This window comes from Brachycentrus maculatus, unplaced genomic scaffold (assembly GCF_059751285.1).
Source record: "Brachycentrus maculatus isolate JH-2025_06_01 unplaced genomic scaffold, ASM5975128v1 h1tg000382l, whole genome shotgun sequence".
Taxonomy (NCBI): domain Eukaryota; kingdom Metazoa; phylum Arthropoda; class Insecta; order Trichoptera; family Brachycentridae; genus Brachycentrus; species Brachycentrus maculatus.
The window spans coordinates 418,769-438,772 of NW_028281131.1; the positions used below are offsets into that span (position 1 = coordinate 418,769).

The 20,004-nt window shown below is 33.6% G+C and overlaps 1 protein-coding gene across 1 annotated transcript in view; it reads left to right on the forward strand.

Moving 5' to 3' along the window:
• LOC148303179 (beta-1-syntrophin-like) overlaps positions 1 to 11,538 on the forward strand; it is a 72,815-nt gene extending 61,277 nt beyond the window's left edge. The window contains exons 6-8 of the mRNA XM_088270401.1: positions 26 to 198; positions 8,389 to 8,529; positions 10,268 to 11,538. Coding sequence (XP_088126527.1) covers positions 26 to 198; positions 8,389 to 8,475 — 260 coding nt within the window. The 3' untranslated portion in view covers positions 8,476 to 8,529; positions 10,268 to 11,538. The remainder of the gene's footprint in view (positions 1 to 25; positions 199 to 8,388; positions 8,530 to 10,267) is intronic.
• The last annotated feature ends 8,466 nt before the right edge of the window (positions 11,539 to 20,004 follow it).

A 20,004-nucleotide genomic window follows, 5' to 3' on the forward strand; every position in this document is an offset into this window, starting at 1 on the left:
ATAAAAATTATGATGTTGTTCTCAGGGTGCTCGCACCTGGGCAGGCCCGCGCAGCTGTGGCTGCACTACGAGGGGGGCGCAGCCCTGCGCGCCGGGGGCCGCGTGCTGTGGCGGGCCCCCTTCCACCGCCTGCGCTCCTCGGCGGACGACGGGGAGCGCCTGCTCTGGCTCGACTTCGGCGGAGACGAGGGCGAGATTGTGAGTACCTATCTTCTACCTATCAGATTGTGAGTAAAGTAATACCCCACTTAACGCCACCCCTATTTACGCTCTTTCGCTATAACGCTGTTTTGGAAGCGGAACAGCGTAAATAGGGGTGGCATATTACATATCCATCCATGAAGATGCTTGTCGAAACCGGTTGGAAAAAGAACCAAAAATGAAAGTGGTTAATAATATTAATAATATTTTTTTTTACCTAACGTCCAATTGACTAGAAAATCTAGCTACGGCTTATGCAACACCGCTTATCATGACGTAGGGTTTCAGGCTTCAACTGTTTTAGTTTCATAGCCTATGCCTACTCTTTATGCTTAAAGTTACTATAATTTCATGTAATTCATGAGTGAAAATTCCAGGAAAAACATTCGCTGGTTAAAAATAATGTGCATAAACATGTGCCACAAAACATCAGCAAAAAAAGATTAAAAAATTATTAAACTACTTTTTTTGTGCTAAACAGTTTTTTGATGATGGTATGATCATTAATTTCTATTTATTTATCCTTATCGGATGCCTTCCCAATATTAAACAAAGAAAAAAATATTTCCTTCAATGCGCTAAACAAAATGAAAGATACTTTCTGATATAACCCGACTGTGGAATGAAAAGTGGTCGTATATGCCGTTGGTAGAATTTCGTAATTTTAAAAATCAAACACTTCGTCTGTTTTGAGATTTCACCTATTACTATGAAAAAAAATGATACCTTTAAATAATTTCGTTAGATACGCAATTTTTATATTTCCTTATGAAAAGCTCAAAAGCGGTATAAAAGAGCTTGTTATCTCTGTACGACAGTAAATCTGTCTCTTTCATCTTCTCTCCCGCCTTCGAAATTATCCTTTTCTACTCGAAACACTCTTGCGGGATCTGTGACGTATATACTCGTAGCACGAGGGAAACAGTGTTGCCAGGGCTGTAAGTATTCTGCCCACGATATGTTGCGTAATTTGAGTATAGGTAGATACTTACGCGTAATGTAATGGGACAGTGGTAATATTACACACGTGCATTATGAAAAGAAAAATAATTATAAGGGTAAATACGAGTAAATCTAATGACTCTTTTTTTTTGTTATTTTTATTACAGTAAAACTTCGATATAACGGACCTCTATTTAAAGAACTTCGGATATAACGAACAAGAAAGCCGATCAATAAGAATTATACGCATTTTCGTAATTTTATTATCAAAAAATAGCCTTCAAAAGTGAAAACAAAACTTGATTCCTTTTCCGAAGCAGGATTACCGAAAGCAAGCGCGTCGATATCAAATAACAACGTCACTTCACGATGAGTGTCCGAAGACAATAAATAGAATTTTGTTTGTGTTTTGTATTGTTTATTTATATCTTAATACAGTGTCCGCCTCCGGTCAGCACGCTCGGCTACCATTATAGAGGTCCCGGGTTTGATTCCCAGGGTGAGGGTCAAATAAATATAAGTGATTTTTTCACTCTAATGTTTATTCAATATTACCCTGGACTGGTAACTGAAGCGGAGGTCTGATCACATTTCCTTCATGTGTTAACGAATAAGATAACACTGTGTTTATATGATGCAGTGCCCTAAGCATCATTGAGGTGCGGATAAGGGTTTGAAGAAGAATATTATATGTGCTTGCATGTAGAAACCAGGATTTTATGCGAAATAAGGCACTGAGTTTGAATAATTCGGGGTTATATTGATAGAAAATAATATTATAATTAATAATTAAATAATAAAAATGTAACTTTGTTTTAAAATCACTAAATGCACCATTGGGGTGTAGATAAGGGTTTGAAGAAGAATTATAAATACAGTGTTTACATATAAAAAAAATATTTTAGTATCGTATTATTTATTATTTTAAACATCGTTTTTTGTGATGGACTTTCGGCTTTAAGGGACACCCTCTCCCCCCAATGAGTCCGTTATATCGAGGTTTAACTGCATTACCATTTTCTAATGAAATTTGTGTCGTGGCTCAGTGTGGTTAATGCATTATCAATGAGCCGGGGGAGTTGGTGGTTCGGGGTGGCGTGTTTGCGATGCCTACTTATGGAAAACGAACATTATGTGAAATCGGACAGTATAAAAACTGATTCCAATACATCATTTCCTACCACTCTGACAGGTTATATAATGGAGCAACGTAACGATCCATTTCCGACGGACGTCATTATGTAGATAAACGTTATTAGTACGTGTAGAGAAGTGTTGCATCTAATCGATAAGTTCAGAATGTTGATGATAGAAAATAACCACATGCTTAGTGCGAAACACATTTTATTTTTACAACATTTTGAGTGTGTCCAAATACTTGTTCACAAAATCTAGATTATCTCCAATTATAGGAGTTATTTTCATATTGTTTTTTAACATCTCATCAAAGATGAAGAAGAATATGGGTAACATGGGTATCTTCCAAGAATGTGAGTAGTGTGGTTGTCAATAATGGGTAGAATTGGTGAATGTTACACCTGTGTAAAGTGATCACTTAAACCAGCGTATGACGGTCGTCAGCCCCGTAAATGCCCAGACTTCCATATTCTTCTTCATCTTTGATGAGATGTAAAAAAATTATACATTTTATTTAAATTGTGTACTATCCAAATTACCTTAATAAGCTGTTTTCTACTTTCGTAATGAGTACCTATCTTCATTTGACTTTGTTGACTATAGGTCGATTACCGGTGGGGTCAAGATCAATATAATTAATTATTTGTAATTTATTACTTTACTTTGCATATCTTTACGTACAAACAGTTGAAATAACACGAAATTATTAATGATTAAAATGATTAAAGAAAACACTTGTTTTTTACCACTTGAGTTAAAATTATTAAGTTGCATAGTTATATGCATCACTCACGGAAAAGAGACAAAAAATCAGATATCCTTAGTACTCGCAGGGGTAGGCAGGGAGAATACAACGCCACACCAAGCTGTCATAGCACACAATCTTAGTCTCTTCCTCATTTATGCATCTCCTGATACATACACGCCGATTATGTTATGTTTTGGTTGAAATATCAGTTTGTATAATATTATTCAATATGATAATACAGCTATGAAATATGGTGGTAAACGAAAGCTTTTTATTTTTGATGTATTATTCAGCTTTACAGTTATTCGCAAATCCGCAAACGTTAATTAAAAGTGCACACGCCCGTAGATTTTACGGCGGCCATAAATGTTTGAGCAAAACACGTAGACATATCCCCGCCGGAGCAATGCCTGGACGTCCTTTCAGCATTATTGTGAGACGATCTCTCTATAAATTTATGTAGTGCTCGGCTGTGCCTGTGTATACCGAGCGCGTACTTTATCACTCCGCGCCTCTTGATAGAGTAATTTATGTCGTCCCAGCGGCGCAGCCTCACCTGGAGAGAATTACTCGCATTGTTACCGGGCCGGGCCGTCTTAAATCCCGCCCGGACGAGACCGCCGCCTCCATTTGTCCCATTCAATTGCCATCGCTGTCTAAGGCGTCGTCCTTATACGACGCTATTACGCGACCATCGCGCGTTCTCGCGAATTATGCTCGTACGTATCCGAGATTAAACATACAGATCTAGAGAAAGTCTCCTAACTGGGATTCGCGTGATGCGGTCGCGCGACTAAGATGTTTGATAATCTATTCGCGCGAACTAAATTTATACGAACGCGCGATCAAGCATAATGATGTCGAATAGGTGTCCTCATTGAGATTCGCGCGATTATCGCGACGCATCGTCGAGGACGGTACAAATACATCGCGTGAACAAGGACTCGCGAGATCTACGAGAGGGACTGACCGGAGCATTTCGTCGTAACGTAACGTCGTAACATCGCTCGCGGCGCGCGCTCCAACTGGATGGAGTGCTCGGCTCGCTGTACTGACTATACGAATGCTCGCATCGTAACGTGTTACGTTACGACGAAATGGCTACGGTCAGTCCCCACCATTAGGGCACCCAATTTTCGCTATCGTGCGGTCGCGCGATGATCGCGTCACTGATTCACGCGTTGATCACGTATTCGCGTTGTATGAGGACGACGCCTGATGCTCGTCATTGCCAGAATCCGCGCCAGCAATGTCGGCAGTTTGGTCCAATCTTCTTCATTTGTCGTGAAGCGTTAAACTTCCCTCTACTCGGTGCCATTATCGAGCGTTATTATCATTTGCTTACGCAGAGCGCCAGCTCGCCCGTTTTGCGCTATTTAGACTTTATGCTGACTCGTTTCCTACTAAGTATGTTCAGATTGTTCAGTTTTATGCTTAATCTCGCCTTTACAATTTCGCAAAATGTTTTTGCTATACGCGGAACTTTGAGATAATACAGGGTGGCGCAAAATGAATCACCATATTGGAATATGTTAGAATTTTTGCACATGGCGTCATACGTCAATAATATTTGACATTTGTGAATAAGACAGATGCAGTATACAAATAGATTGATAATGATTATGCGATTGATGCGCGCAAATGTGTATGAACACTGGCGGCAGCCACTTGACGGGTATCATCTTTTCCACTTAACAAAAAAAAGGAAAGATTTCCATCATTCACAATAATTTTTTGTATTTAGTAAAAAAGTTATTCAAAAACAAAATTGGGTGATTCATTTTGCGCCACCTGAATATGTTTGTATACTGCAGCTGTTGAGTTCACATCTGTCAAATATTATTGACGAACGACGCCATTTGCAAAAATTATGACATCTTCCGAAAGGGTGATTAATTTTGCACCATCCTGTATAATGACTTCACATACCGTACACATTTACGAAGTCGTAGGTGTTTGGCTTAAGAACTCATTTAAACAGAATCGCAACATAGAAATCACAAGACTCATTTTAAAGCCTGTGTTTTCTCACAATTTAAGTATTTCTTAAAAAAACGTTATCGCGTTACTACAGACTTCTTTTTAAACCCATATGTGCTTTGTCGGTATGACACTTTTTTCCAAGAATACGTGAAACGGAGAACAGCTACCTTTCGACGCTAACTGACTGTATATTTTTAACCTCTTGTGATTCTTTTAACCCTGTGAAAGTTGTTCCACAACTCGTTATATTTTCAAAAAAATAGGTTTTGGTTTGTTTTTTTGAAAATGTATTTTGTATGTATTGTTGTAAAAAATATTGAAAAATTGAGATACAAAAATTCAGACACGTTTAACATACTACTACTTTTCTTGAATTTTATACGTACCGTAGAACGGGGCTACTTGAACTTTGATGTGTTACTTGAGCCCAGTACAAAAAAATCTCTATTTGGTCTACAATAAAGGACGTATCGACATGATTCATTGTTTCCCTGACAGGTGACACTTATTGTCACGATACTTCGATCGATACCACTATCTAAATATTTTTTTTGTAGTGGGCTCAAGTATCACATCAAAGTTCAAGTAGCCCCGTTCTACGGTATATTTTAGAAACGTTTACAGTTTTGTTTTCATTATTTTTTTTCTAAATTCTTACTATCCTTGCTGTATGTACCTCATTCTTTGAAAATAACCACAAGTTCACCTCTAAAATTCAGATGAATTTATTGTATCGATGTTAAATAAAATATAACTCTTCTATATATTCATACGACACGTACTTTGTATTTGTATTAATATATAATAATAAAATAAAAAAAGTAAAGCTGTGTCGTAAACATGCCTTATTCTTTTACCTTTCATACATTATTTTCATTTTAATGGAAGTGTAATTAAATTAATAATAGTTCTTGGTATTTTGCTAGATTGATTTACGACTTTTAATTTGATAATTTAAACACGTTTATCTGAAATCAATATCATTAGTAGTATCGTAAATCAAGTTTTTGTATCCAAATCGAATCGCTGTAGCCCTGGGATGATTTTTAATACCAGATCGGGGAATTCCACATTCCCATCAAATTTTGAACTCTGGAACCCATTGAAATACCCACATTATTAAAATCCAATAATATGCCTTTATTTTATTTGTAATATACATGCAATATGTATTAAACCGATATTTAATGGAGAAATTCGTCATTACAATACTCGAGGACGTAATAAAATATATGTGAAGCCGATAAACATAACTTAGTTTGGAGTAAGGTCCTTGCAATATATTGCACATACACAAATTAACCAGCTGCCTGACATATAAAATAGAACCCAGTCAGGGATCCAAAATGAATGAACTGAAAAATTCTTTTAATGGATAGACATTTGGATAGTGATTAGTTTTTTTTCCTTTAAACATGCTTCTTACCTTATGTTTTTTTATATGCCTATTTACTGTATCTTTTATTGCTTTTTATTTTTCATTTGCCCTGTGTTTTCTTATTTGTTTACAGTCTTGTTAACCTTAATCCCATGTCCCAAAATGCGTAATGGAAATTTCTCATTGGGAATATTATATATGTGACTTACGAATATATATTTTATTATATGAGGTCAAGGGATCTTGCATTTCTTATGTCACTGCGACCGTATTAGGTCTATTGGGATCTCCCTGAGTCATAGCTCACTCTCAAGACTTGTAGAGTCATGAAGCTCACGACCTGTCTTGGTGGTAGGAGCTTCACCTTCTTGGGTGAAAAAATACGTTTGTGATATGTTTAAATAAATGAATAAATACATGGTGTTATTTATTTATAGATTTGGCATTTAGTTTGTAGAACTCCATTTTAATTTATGTTTTAAATGTTAAATCAAACACTGATTTTTTGAGTCTACTTAGTTGTATTATACTGTCACAAAATTGATTGTATGTGTTTTTTTTACCAATAAAATACAATTTTTGAGTAATATATCCAAAATGAAATACGGTTATTGAATTGAATTCTACTTTTATTTACATATTATCATGTATACTTATGTAAATAAAAGTAGAATTCAATCTAATAACCTTGTTTAATTTTGGATATATAACCCAAAAATTTTAAATCTTATTCTACCAACTGTTTGCAGTTAAAATAAATAAAATACAACTTAGAAGACTAAAAAAATCAGCGTTTGATTTAACATTTAATACATAGATATATCGTGTTGTTTATCGCTTTGTTTGTTACGTCTATCGCGCCCGTTAAAAGAGTTTATCGCTAGTTTTAGACCCTACTTATTCTCGTCACTGGGAAAGGGAAGTTTTGCCATCTGTTTTAAAGTGTTTTGTTCCAGCACTATGGTCGTGAGTCTCCTCCAAACGGCTGCGGGAGACAGTCTCCCATTCCCGGCACCCATTTACACCGAACTTCACTCTGCGTATCTCCTGCACCGTGCTTACTCCTCGCGAACTCCGTCTCTAACGTCTTGTTATCGCACTCACAAACACCACTCCTAGGTTAATGTGTATTACGCGAAGCTTTGAACGAATTTAACCTGAAATTATATCGTCACCTCCGACACACACCTTTCACTATAATATTATGAATTTTCATCATAATTATAAATATAAATAATACGTCAGGTGGTAACAACACCTTTAAAATAACTATGGCAGAATTTCAAATTCAACCATGACTATGGTTCAGAACAAAGTTTAATAATTTATTAATAAATTAAGCATTTATTTTCATTTCGTCGTTTACAATATACATGTACGCACGGTAATTTCAAGCTCTTTCTGGGATAATATCGCAAGCATTGATTTCGAAAAGAACTGTTTTGAAACTACTTGTTGGGATAATTAAGTACATTTTTAAATAATAATGATAATTCAGTACACGTGACAAAATGTAACATTAAAAAAAAAATTAGGACCCCAATTACGTATCTACACACATACACACACAACACATCATGTGTCTCAACATCTTGACTTTAATTTATTTAAAAAAATCCATTTTTATAGTAAAATTATGTAAAATCATACTCAAAACCCTTACTTATAACTTATATATAAATGATTATTATAATACGCTACTTAAATTCATTAAAATTTTGTTAGAAACTAAATAAATATATAATCATGGTTTATTGTGAATATAACATAGGTCTAGCCTCCCATCAGTATAATGATGCCAGTTACGACTTAACTCGGTCACTGGTCAAATAAGATAAATTTGGAAAAAAACTCAATACTTGTCATTTTATTATATCTTGTATAACGACATAATATCTACAAGTATGGCGGTATAAAAATTAGGACCCCTATTCACCGTGACCCACAGAAATTTAGGCCTCTTTTATGTAATGTGGCATAAATGGTATTTTCTCTCCAGGAACTGGATATGGACGGAAGCCCGAAGCCGGCCGTGTTCATCCTGCACAACTTCTTGTCTGCGCGCGTGCACGGCCTGCCGCCCTAGTGGCCCGAGGGCGGAGCCTCCCCGCTCCCGCCCTTGCCGCCCCTGCCGCTGATGGTGAGATTTACTTATATTAATAACGATACAAATACACAAAGAGCGCGATTCTGTTCCTCGTATTTACATGTTATTTTTTACGCAACGTTTAAGCCAGAGGTCCGCAACCTACTACCCGCTGGTAATTGAATTTCCCACTACGACATTTTGAATTACCCACCAATAAAATATTACGATATTTTTTTATTAAATTATTTATTCATTGAAAATAACAACAATTACAAAAGTAAGGTGATTTTTTATGCATGTTTATTTTAATAATTAAAAAATGATTTTACACTAACATGTATATATTTTATTTAATGAAAAAAAAAAAAAAATTTATATTTTTAAAGAACGGTTGCCCATTTCCCTAAAGATTTTTTTTTTACCCAGCTTTTTTTTACCCAGCCTCTCAAAAGGTTGCCGACCACTGATTTAAGCGATTCCTCAAAATGATGCTGTCGAAATCGGCACAATAAACGTTAATGGTACTTCATTTTTATTTACATAATATAACATATGAAAAAAATATCATTTATTTTTCTGGTTACATATCTATTTTTTTCCTTTAATTTTTACGTTAAAAGTATAATAATAACCTTTTTACCATAATATGTATTTTATAATATTGTATGCCCACGCAACCGCTTTCTCTGCGTGGAATTTTTGTAATATAATTCCAGTACTGATATATAATTACATGAAATTTAAAACAAAAACTATGATTGTGAGAAGACATATTTATTTATAAAATAATAAATAATGTGATGTTTATGAAAAATAAACGCTATGGACACAGAGGAACAGAATCGCACTCCTCAGTTGGAATTGTGAATCCTTCACCTACATAGATAAGTGTCGATAACCTTAATTTTACTTGTATTCGACGGAAAATAAATACCATTTTTATTTATACTGGTTGCGTTAACTTCCTGTAATATTTACGTATCGACGACCAGTTTTGGGCTGCTTAAATTGTAAAATAGAAGTAAATTATAGGTTATCGACTCGCTTATCGTTACAACAGATATCAATAGCGTTTATGATAGATCCCTTGTGTCTATCATAAACACTGTTGATGAACGTATCCACTTTATTTTCACACAGTGGATACGTTGTATAAAATATCGTGAAAAGAGCACGGATACATTTGGTGGTGAGGTATTTTCGATGAACAAAATTTACGTGTTTTATGTATTGTTAATGACCCTCATGTATGATATTTCGATAGATAATAAAAAGTATTCTCTAAGGGTTGAATAGTGTTAACACAAAAACTGTTAAATATCAAAATAAAATCGTTTGCAGTCAGAATTGAATATGTATTTTATTTTAATTAATTACTATTAGTATTCTCAAAGTTAAATTAACATTCTTGTTTTCATAGATAAGAGATCTAAAATAAAGTCAACACGATCGAATATTCGGAAGATGTTTTGATGAAGAACGTTTATTTTAGTAAAAAATCACTCGTTTGTTAACACGAATAACAGATTGATGAAATCGGCTTGCATAATATTGTTCGACTCTGGAAGAACTCGCTTATTATTCTGTGTACAAAAGTAATATTTTGCCAGCTTCGCAATATAATGTCTTACGTATTGAAACTCGCAGACCTGTTATTAATATCCGACTGCCGTTTTCTCAGAATTCTAGATTATTAAAATATATCGTTTGTTTATTGGACTCGTGATACTTGTTACTTTGGTGCATTTTTCATGTTATTGTATAATCATATCGTGATGTTATTTTGTAGCTTGACGGTGCGCAGAACCAGAACCCCGAGGAAATGGCACCGTGAAGTTTGTAAGGAATCTCCAGTTTGCTAGTGAAGTAACGAAACAATGTGATTTACACGATATTAATATTGTAACGAAAAACACTCGAATGAACGCTTCTTATGATGTTTATTAAATTAATAACTACCTAATCTCGTGAGTGAAATCTCCCTAACGTATTAGCTAATTGATTGGTAATGGTGACCCCTTGTGTATTTCCTTTCTAGTTTTTCTAATGCGATTAAGCACAAATAATAGTTCAGTAATAAACGAATCGACGCATCCGATGTGTCTGTACATATATACAAATAATGTCTCTTGTAAATATGTTGCGACGAATGAAGTTATTACGCAATAATTTGTCAGTAAGTCCTGAAGATGCCAAATGAATGTTTGCGATAGTTTTGCAACTGAGGTAATGTCTCGAATGTCGTTCAAACGCATCGACATTTCTATTATTTCGCATTTTACTCATTCTTATAGTCTAAGCCATTTTCTATGCATGTAATGAATATCATTTCTCAGTGTGAGTTATTCATGCGAATATTGGACAATAATGAAAATATGTGTTATATAATAATTGAACAGAACTTCATTAGGCCCTATTGGTGACGTAGACTAAGGCAATGTCTTCACATATCCTTTCTCTAGCAATAATCATAATCATGTGAATAATCAAACATTTTCTACTTTCCATACGATGTCCAAACATATCTCATCCATTTTGTACGATAGTCTTACGGAAATTGGTTCATTTTTTCAAACCACGAATCCTCAAATTTCACCCTTTAATAGTACCTATGTTATTGATATTAAAAATAAACTTTTTAAAGGTGATGGAGTGGGTTCCTTTCATATTGAGTATCGATAAAATCAATCTTGGCACTTTATTCTTTTGAATCAGGTGGGTTTGTTTCATTATGAGATAGAGTGTTTATTATTCTTTCACAGATAACATTCCGTTTCCAACTATCTTTTAGACTATGGTAGATATTTTAAATTTTTATACTATGCCTACTGTTAGTTGTTATTTTTCAGATTTCTGTAAGTTGTCTTCCTTTTATATTCTTGGTTTATATTATTGGGGTTTTTTATACATATGATATTATTACGTTAGTATGTTTTTCAATACCCCTGTAGATATGTTACATGTTTTGGTTGGAGGGTGAATATTGTTATAATTTTTTCTAACATTGTAACCAAATCTTGGATTGAAATAATAAAATGTAAATACAGAAAAATATAAAAATGGATTTTATTTTTAGAAATACGATCACCGATTTTACATGTTGTATCATAACCAAAATGACTTAAGAATAAATACGAGTATTAAAAACATTCCACAGAAACAGTTTTTATTCGCGTAAAACGGATAGTTAAAATTATTTCGATTGAAGATTTTAAATGAAATGAAAAGATTTGAATGAAAATGTGTTTATGCTTTCCCTGTGTATTTGAAAATATGTGTACAAAAAATAAATCGAATATGATATTTATATCGGAGTTTGCAATACATAAGATGTGTCAACCTTATTGTCAAGTAAATTCAAATTTTGGTATATTTTATATAAGAGGGAAAAGCGTAGAAATAATTAGGTTCTCTCTCGAAATACAAGTACCTACACTCAACACCAGTGGTCGCCAAAGTGGTGGTCCTAGGAGAACCGGGGATTGACAGTTATGATGTTAACCAAAAAAGAGGTAAGTCTCATCCTCAAACACTTGGATTCACTCAATAATGTTTTTCTCAGAATAAAATTATGATACAACATTTTGAGTTTGTCTAAATATTTCTTCACAAATCTGGATTATTTCCGCTTAGGATTTATTTTATACATTTTTGATATCTCGACATAGATGAAGAATAATATGGAAGTATTGGTGAATGTTACACGTGCGTAAAGTGATAACTTAATCAAGCTTATGACGGCCGTAAGCCCTGTAAATACCCAGACTTCCATATTCTTCTTTATCTTTGTTGTGATTTCAAGAAATGTATTGAATTGTGATAAGCATTACATTGGATACATAAAATTCATCAGTGGTCCACACGATTTAAATTGATTAATTTGATGTTCCGCGAGGTCCCAAAGTTTGACGACCGCCGCTCTTGACTGTTCCTACCTCCTGAATTCACGAGTCGTCCGACCGCCGCATTCGCTGGAAATCTCGAAAAATAATTCGTTTCGGAAATAATTAACTTCCCGCCCATTTATAAAAGAATAAACCAAAAGAGTACTCAAAATGGGAGAGAAAATGTTGATTAAACTTATCAAGCCGCGAGTATCAATTTTCTTCTTTATCGGGCTTTCGAGTTCGGGGAACGTTATGTAGAAAATGTACGAGTCTCCGAGATAAATGAACAATGAACATTAACAGGTGGAGTTGTTCTGACTTCGGAACATTCGGTCGTGGAGTTTATTATAAATTGAACAAACAAATTTCACGTAAGTATATTTGATTTGAATTCAGCCTTGTGCGAGCTACAAATTTCGAGCGAGTGTGTAAATATTTATACCAACCAAGTTAGTTTGTAAAAGACTCGCTTGTTTTGTATTGGTATAACGAGTTTTTACAATTAGCATATATTTGGATTACACTACGTGATACTTTTGTACTCAACAGAGAAATAAAATATTCACGAAAACGTCGAAATACGCAGTAGTGTCTAAAAGTTTCCAGATTGAAGATCTTCGCTTGATAAAATAAACAAAAATAACAAATATATCTTTGGATATTGAAATTTCTATCTTCGCTTGATAAAATAAACAAAAACAACAAATATATCTTTGGATATTGAAATTTCTAAAAGGATAAATGCACTGCTTGTTACGTTAAATCAATAGTTTAAATTTTTTAAAATACCAAAATCCCTGGATTCATCATCATTTTTTCAGCGGCTGTTTTAAATTTATTAATAAAAAAGACAATAACTACGTCTAGATTTAAAGATAGGGACTTATGACTTTGAATTCCATCTTATTTTCCATTTTTATTTTCATAAATCAGAGTTGCTTTACAATATTGAATGGCTTTTTTCTATCGATTTACATATTTTAGATAACCTTAATACACACGAAACTTACTACTTGGTTAACAAAATTCATAGAAGAGAATCTTAAGTTTATATCGTAATAATCATTTTCTATTTTTTTAAATATACTAGGTGCACCCGGTCACACGTTGCTGTGGTTCAATCTAGTTTACAGAATATAATATACATATTTCTAATGTGCATAGTTTCACAAAATAATACAAATTTATGAAACAACAATAAAACATTGATAATACTAAAGTATGCTGTTAAGAAGCACACTGTCCGCCATAAGCAATGTTTATTATTGCGAGTGTTACTGTTCAGTTCAACGGATGAAGCTGCATTGCGGTGTATTGCAAAATAAAATATCAAGGTAAATAATTGATCCAAGAAACCTATTTGACTTCATCAATCGGGCCAGAAACTTTTGGACCTCACTAAGTACGTTTCAAGGTTGATCGTACTTACCGTTATCATTCCGCGTTTAAAATGTGAGTTAAAATACAAAAGAGTTTCGTTCGACTAATTACATAGATTTGTAAAAAAATGTGGAGATTGACAAGTTTCGGAGTTTCTCTAAGTTTAGTAGATATTAGAACATCCACTTGCATAGTTATGCCAAATGAGTTCGTTCTCTAGCTTGCAACGTATGTATTGGGTTGATGCAAAAGTTTTGACCGTTTTTTACATTTATATATATATATATATTTTTTTTTTCTTGTGTATTATTTATTTAATAAATTATATAATTTCCATCAGTTCTTATAACCTTCTTCCATCTTTCTATCAACTTATTAATACCAGTAGTATAAAATTCTGCGGATTTTAATGCGAAAAATGAAGTAAGGGATGTTTTTACCTGCTCTATTGAATAATTTTTTTCATCATTAATTTTTTTTCGCAGTGATCGGAATAAATGAAAATCAGAAAGAACAAGATCTGGAGAATACGGTGGATGCTTGATAACATCCCAATTTAACTCATTTAGCTTGTATTAGGTCATCATAGCCACATGTGGTCGCGCGTTGTCGTGATGAAACACTGCCCCTTTTCTGTTTACCAATTCTGGTCTATCCTTTTGAAGGTCCATGATCAATTTGGATAATTGCTGACTATATCGTTCTGCTGTACTTGTCTTATCGTGTTCCAAGAGTTCAAAATACACAATACCCTTATTATTCCACCAAACACAAAGTATAACTTTTTTTATGGATTTCTGCCTTCGAAGTTGTTAATGGGGCTTGTCCAGGTAAAGTCCAGAGTCTTTTTCTTGTCACGTTGTTGTAAACGACCCATTTCTCATCTCCCGTCACCAAACGATGCAAAAAAGGTTCATGTTTTTGTCTCGCACTCAAAGCAACGCGCGCTGAAACACGATCCAATAAATTGGCAGCCGACAATTGATGAGGTATCCAAACGTCGTACCGCGAAACCATTTCCATACGCTTCAAATGTCTTAATGCGATTGTTTGGTTGACTGTCATCATTGATACAATCTCCCTGATGGTTAGACGTGGATTGGTGTCAATTATGACTTTTAATTCGTCGTCATCAGACTTCAATGGCCGCCCGGTACGTGGTTTATCAATGAGTGAAAAATCTCCAGATCGGAATTTTGCAAACCATCTTCGTACCTGTCGAACTTTGATGACATCTGCTCCATACACTTCACAAATGTTTTTGGTTGCCACACTCGCGGTATTGTCTTTACGGAATTCATAAAGTAAATAATGACGTAAATGCACTTTATCGAACGACATTTTGAAAAAATACAAGGGGTCATTACTGTACTCTGGCTAGGCCAAAACTGAATAGAAAGTAGAGGAAAAGCATCCTTTATACAATGGAATCATAAAAAAAGAAGATACCATTGATAATTTATGAAAAAAATTTTTTTTACCTGGGATCATAAAAAACGGTCATAACTTTTGCATCAACCCAATATATATATAATACTCGTATAATTGACCATCGGAGAACTCGGAAATTATCGTAATCGAAGCGAATCAAAACTCTACTTCGTTTTATCTTGAGAAAGTTTCAGAGGCAGTTCCTGCGACTTCATTAGAGGTAATTAGATATTCCGCGACTGTTTCTGGCGTTTCGCGGTTTTGGTGAACAGAGAAACACATTTCCGGTCTTAAAATGCTTAATTTAATTTGCTCGACAATCAGAACTAATTTCCGCTTACTTGTCTCGTGTTTTGTTGCTACGGCTGTGTTTTAGATGGCGTATCAAAATCACTGTTTCTCTCCGCAATAGCAAGCAACAATGTTTGTTTTACGAGTATATTAGCTGAAATTAAAATTAAAACACTCGTTTTTTACCACTCGAGTAATTTGGTAAAAAAAACAGTGTTTTAATTTGAATTTCATCATGTCTTACCACAAAGTGAATGCCGAAACAATAAATAAAAGTATATAATTTATGAATTCATTTTAAAATCAAACACAGATTTTTTAAGTCTACTTAGTTGTATTTTATTAAAAACTCGTAAAAATTTATATTGTGACAAATGTTTCGCCTAGTTATGGCATTTTCAAACGAATGTGAAGATTAAATTGACTGACGGTCCTTATGTAGCTATACAATTCTAGGTACTTACGTGATAGTTTTAACACGTGCAGCAATAATTTACGAGAGACAACAATAGTTAATGGGGGATATACATAGGTTCGTACACTTATATTTATGTTTTGGGAAAGGAAGAATTTATTGACATGATGTACAATAACAGTATATTTAAATATGTTTAGCAGTGGTGAAGATATAAGGTTGGTTTGTTCATTAATAATTTTAAAATTAGGATTCTTTAAAATGGAGTTCTACAAATTCAACGCCAAATCAATAAATAAAAGTATATAAGCTTGATAATATTGTTTTTTTGGAAATATTTTACTCACAAGATGGGCAATATCTATGTACTTATATGGTATGTATATGGCCAATACTGCTAGCATAAGGTATTTTACACAAAACTAGTAATTTATAGCATAAATTCTTATTCATTCAATACTTCATGGCTACAGAAATTTAAATGCTACAGTTTTGTGCGGTCGTCAACAAGAGAGTCGCTGTAATAATATTTATTTTCCGATAGGAGTGCCACATGAAAAAAAAATATATAAAACATTATGATGCATGTAATATTTAAGTTGCTAATATTTTGATGACGACAAAATCTAGTATTGTACATGTATTTGCACACTTAGTTTTTGATGGTTCGAATAACCTTTTAACATAATATGAGAATAATGTAAGTAATCGTCAGTACAATATAATTGATGAAATAAACGTCGCCATTCCATGTGTGTCTGTATAATAACTGGCCACACAAGTGATCTTAGAGAGATGATATATCTTTTGCCAAGATTACCAGGAACAAAATGAACGCTAATGGATAGAAACAGATATAAAGAAATATTAATAAAATAATTTCCAATGACAACACAGTAGTATCAAGGAAGAAAAGATCACGCAGATTAATCTTGAGAGCTCTTTAAAAATTAGTCGACATGTTTTAGAAGATTGAATCAAGACGAATTACCAAAATATCCGAATCCCCATGTCAATAACTGCTCCACGTCCTTAAATTGAGGTTTAAAGTTCAACTTATTGATGCAAACAAGACTAGTTTCGAAAACCACAGATGTAGTTATCAACAGATGAACATACAAATTTCATATTTTCATACGTTGATGAGAATATGTGTGGTTCTCGAAATGAGTCGTGTTTACATCAAGGCAATTAATTGGGGCACTCAAAATTTAAGTTCTGTTTCATGTAATATAAATTCCACATACGGTCCACTGTAAGATCCACGTCCGTAGTGTAGTAGTCAGTGCGATTGGCTACCGTGCTGGAGGTCCCGGGATCAATTCCTAATGGGGTCAAAATACATATGGGCGATTTTCATATTCACATTCATATTATCATCTTGGACTGGTACAAGAAGCGCAGGGCTGATCACATTGCCTTCATGCAATTAACGATCAAGATAGCACCGCGTCGCTACGATGCGGTGCCCTATGCACCATTGGGTGCGGGTAAGGGTTAAAAGAAAAAAATATATAAATTCACGAATGAATCGGTAATGTCAATAACTGGGAGGGTAGCGGGTGTCAACGATTTGCCTGTTTACCCCACGTAGGTGGAGAGTGGAGACACATACTCGATGTCTGGAAACAATAACTGGAGAATGGAGGGCCCGACCGGCCCAGCGGAGCAGCCGTGCGTGAAGAGATAATGCCTCGAGACGCTGCCAATAAGTCAGGTAAAATAAAAGATATTCGGGCTGCTACGAGCGGTGATAGCGGCTGAAATGTGAAATGGTAAGCGATTTAGACTAAGTCCCAGCGATGTAAGTAGAATCTATTCCATTTTCGGAATAATCATCCGAGATTTCTCAACGACATTGCTTTTCGTGAAAAGTGGATACGAGTTTTCTTCGACTACAGGAATATCGAGCGATGAGAATATTCTAACAAGTGTAATAATTTAATGAGACTCAAAGCTTCGAACTTTCTCGAACTACACACAATATATGCTTAGAGTGGCTAGAATTATAAAAATCTCATATGTAATATATACAACAACAGGCTCATACAACAACATACTGAACTCAGTGAAAATAGTACAGAAAACCATAATTAAAGTTATTTAAAAAAATATATATATATCCAACAAAATTATTATTTTAAAAATTTCAAGTCCCAAATATAGAATCCATTTATAAAAAAACCGCGATTTTTCAAATACTAAAGGGTGACAACTATTTAAATTTAACAAAAAATTTATCATCGAGATTCTCAAACGATTTTTCTACTCCAAAATGCAACACCAAGCAATTTCAGCAAAACTTCAAATATTTGGCAATCAAACATTTCAATAAACTCCCTAAAGAAAAAAAAAATAGATGATATAAATATACTTTAGAAAAAAATTAAGCTAAATACATTTAAATCTTGAAAAAATATACAAAAAAAACTATTATATTTTTTATTATATAACATTAAACCACGAGTGTAAGTCCCTCTCCAAGCACAAGAGCACAGTCTCTTTTATGGAGAGGCACAGCGAATCGAAATATAAAAGTTCTCCATATGTATAAATGATTCAAATGTATTATGTTATAAATAAAAATGTAATAAACGAATAAAAAAAATATACTTATAATATATAAAATTATAAAAAAAATCTGAAAAAATATTTAATGAAAATAAATTTGTACTAGTGATTAGTTGTATTTTCTTATTTTTCCATTAAACATGCTGCTTACCATATGTTTTTTTGCCTATTTACTGTACCTTTTATTGCTTCATATTTTACATATTGTCGTGTTTTATTATTTGTTACTTTTTTATTTGTTTTTTAGTAATGTAAACCATAATCCCATGTCCCAAAATGAGTAATACAAATTACTCATCGGGAATATTCTACATGTGACTTATTTTTGTGATATGTTTAATTAAATAAATATGTACTTAGTGAGGCTAGAATTATAACAATCTCATATATAATAAAAACTTAGAACAAATCAAAAACAATTTATAAAAAATGCTTTCTGAAGATTGGATAGCAACAATCATGATATCAACAAGTAGCTTGTTAGAAATTTAAATATTTTACAGAAAATATTGAAATTTTTGTTTATGCTCGTATTTTTTTTCAAATTATTTTTGCGGTGCGCCATTTATTGCCTGAAAAGAGAGTGAGGCATATCTTAAAAGTTTTATTGAATTCTAACAATGGAGTTTACTCAAGATTATGTTGTGCGTATATGGAGTGAAAGAAAACGCTGTGTTGTTTTCTGTCAGGATGTTTGAAGGTTTCGGAGTTGGAAATGATGGATGGAGAAGCGGCTTATTGTTAAGAAAACAAAGTTTAATAGCGGCCTGGAGATTTAATAAATTTGTTTTGTTTACCTAGACGTTTCGTTCAAATTAACATAAAGATAGCTTTTAACGTAGAATATGTGCTCCGATGCTGTAATATAGTCATAACAAAAATCACTACATGCTTTTCTCTCTAGTCAAATATTTATCAGATAGACAAGTGACCATTTCGAGACCACGTGTTAATTTTTTTTTTGGCAAAGCATCCAATATTGAGTAATACATTCGTGTGTCTTTGAATGATGTGATTCGAATACGTTAAATATTAATACCAAATATTGTTTTATTCCGCAAACTCCGTACTGATTTAAAAATAATCCTATTATTAATAAGAAATATTGACAATTTTTTTTATTATTTTCGTACAGAAGAAATGTTTTATCGTCATTGAAAAATTTCAGAATTTATAATATTTTTTGATGTGCTCTTTTTTGTTTGACCCTTTTTGTAATGTATGTTAACACTGACAAAACATTTTATTAATTTCGTACAGAATAAATGTTTAACATTCATTGCAAAAATTCTGAACTTCTGTTATAACCTTTTTTGATATGTGCTTTTTTGTATTGTGTACGGTAGACCTGCTTGTGGCAGGTTTTTTTTATCTTCTTCTTAGCTTTATCTTGCATATAGCAGTGATCTAAGCATCCATTGGTGCATAGGGCACTGATTAATATCGATGGTAAAGTGATTGTCTTGCGCTTCAGGACTTGTTTGGAGCTTCGACTCCGTATAGAAGTCGTAACCACGTAGAGTACCATATATGACTTAAAATTCGATAAAA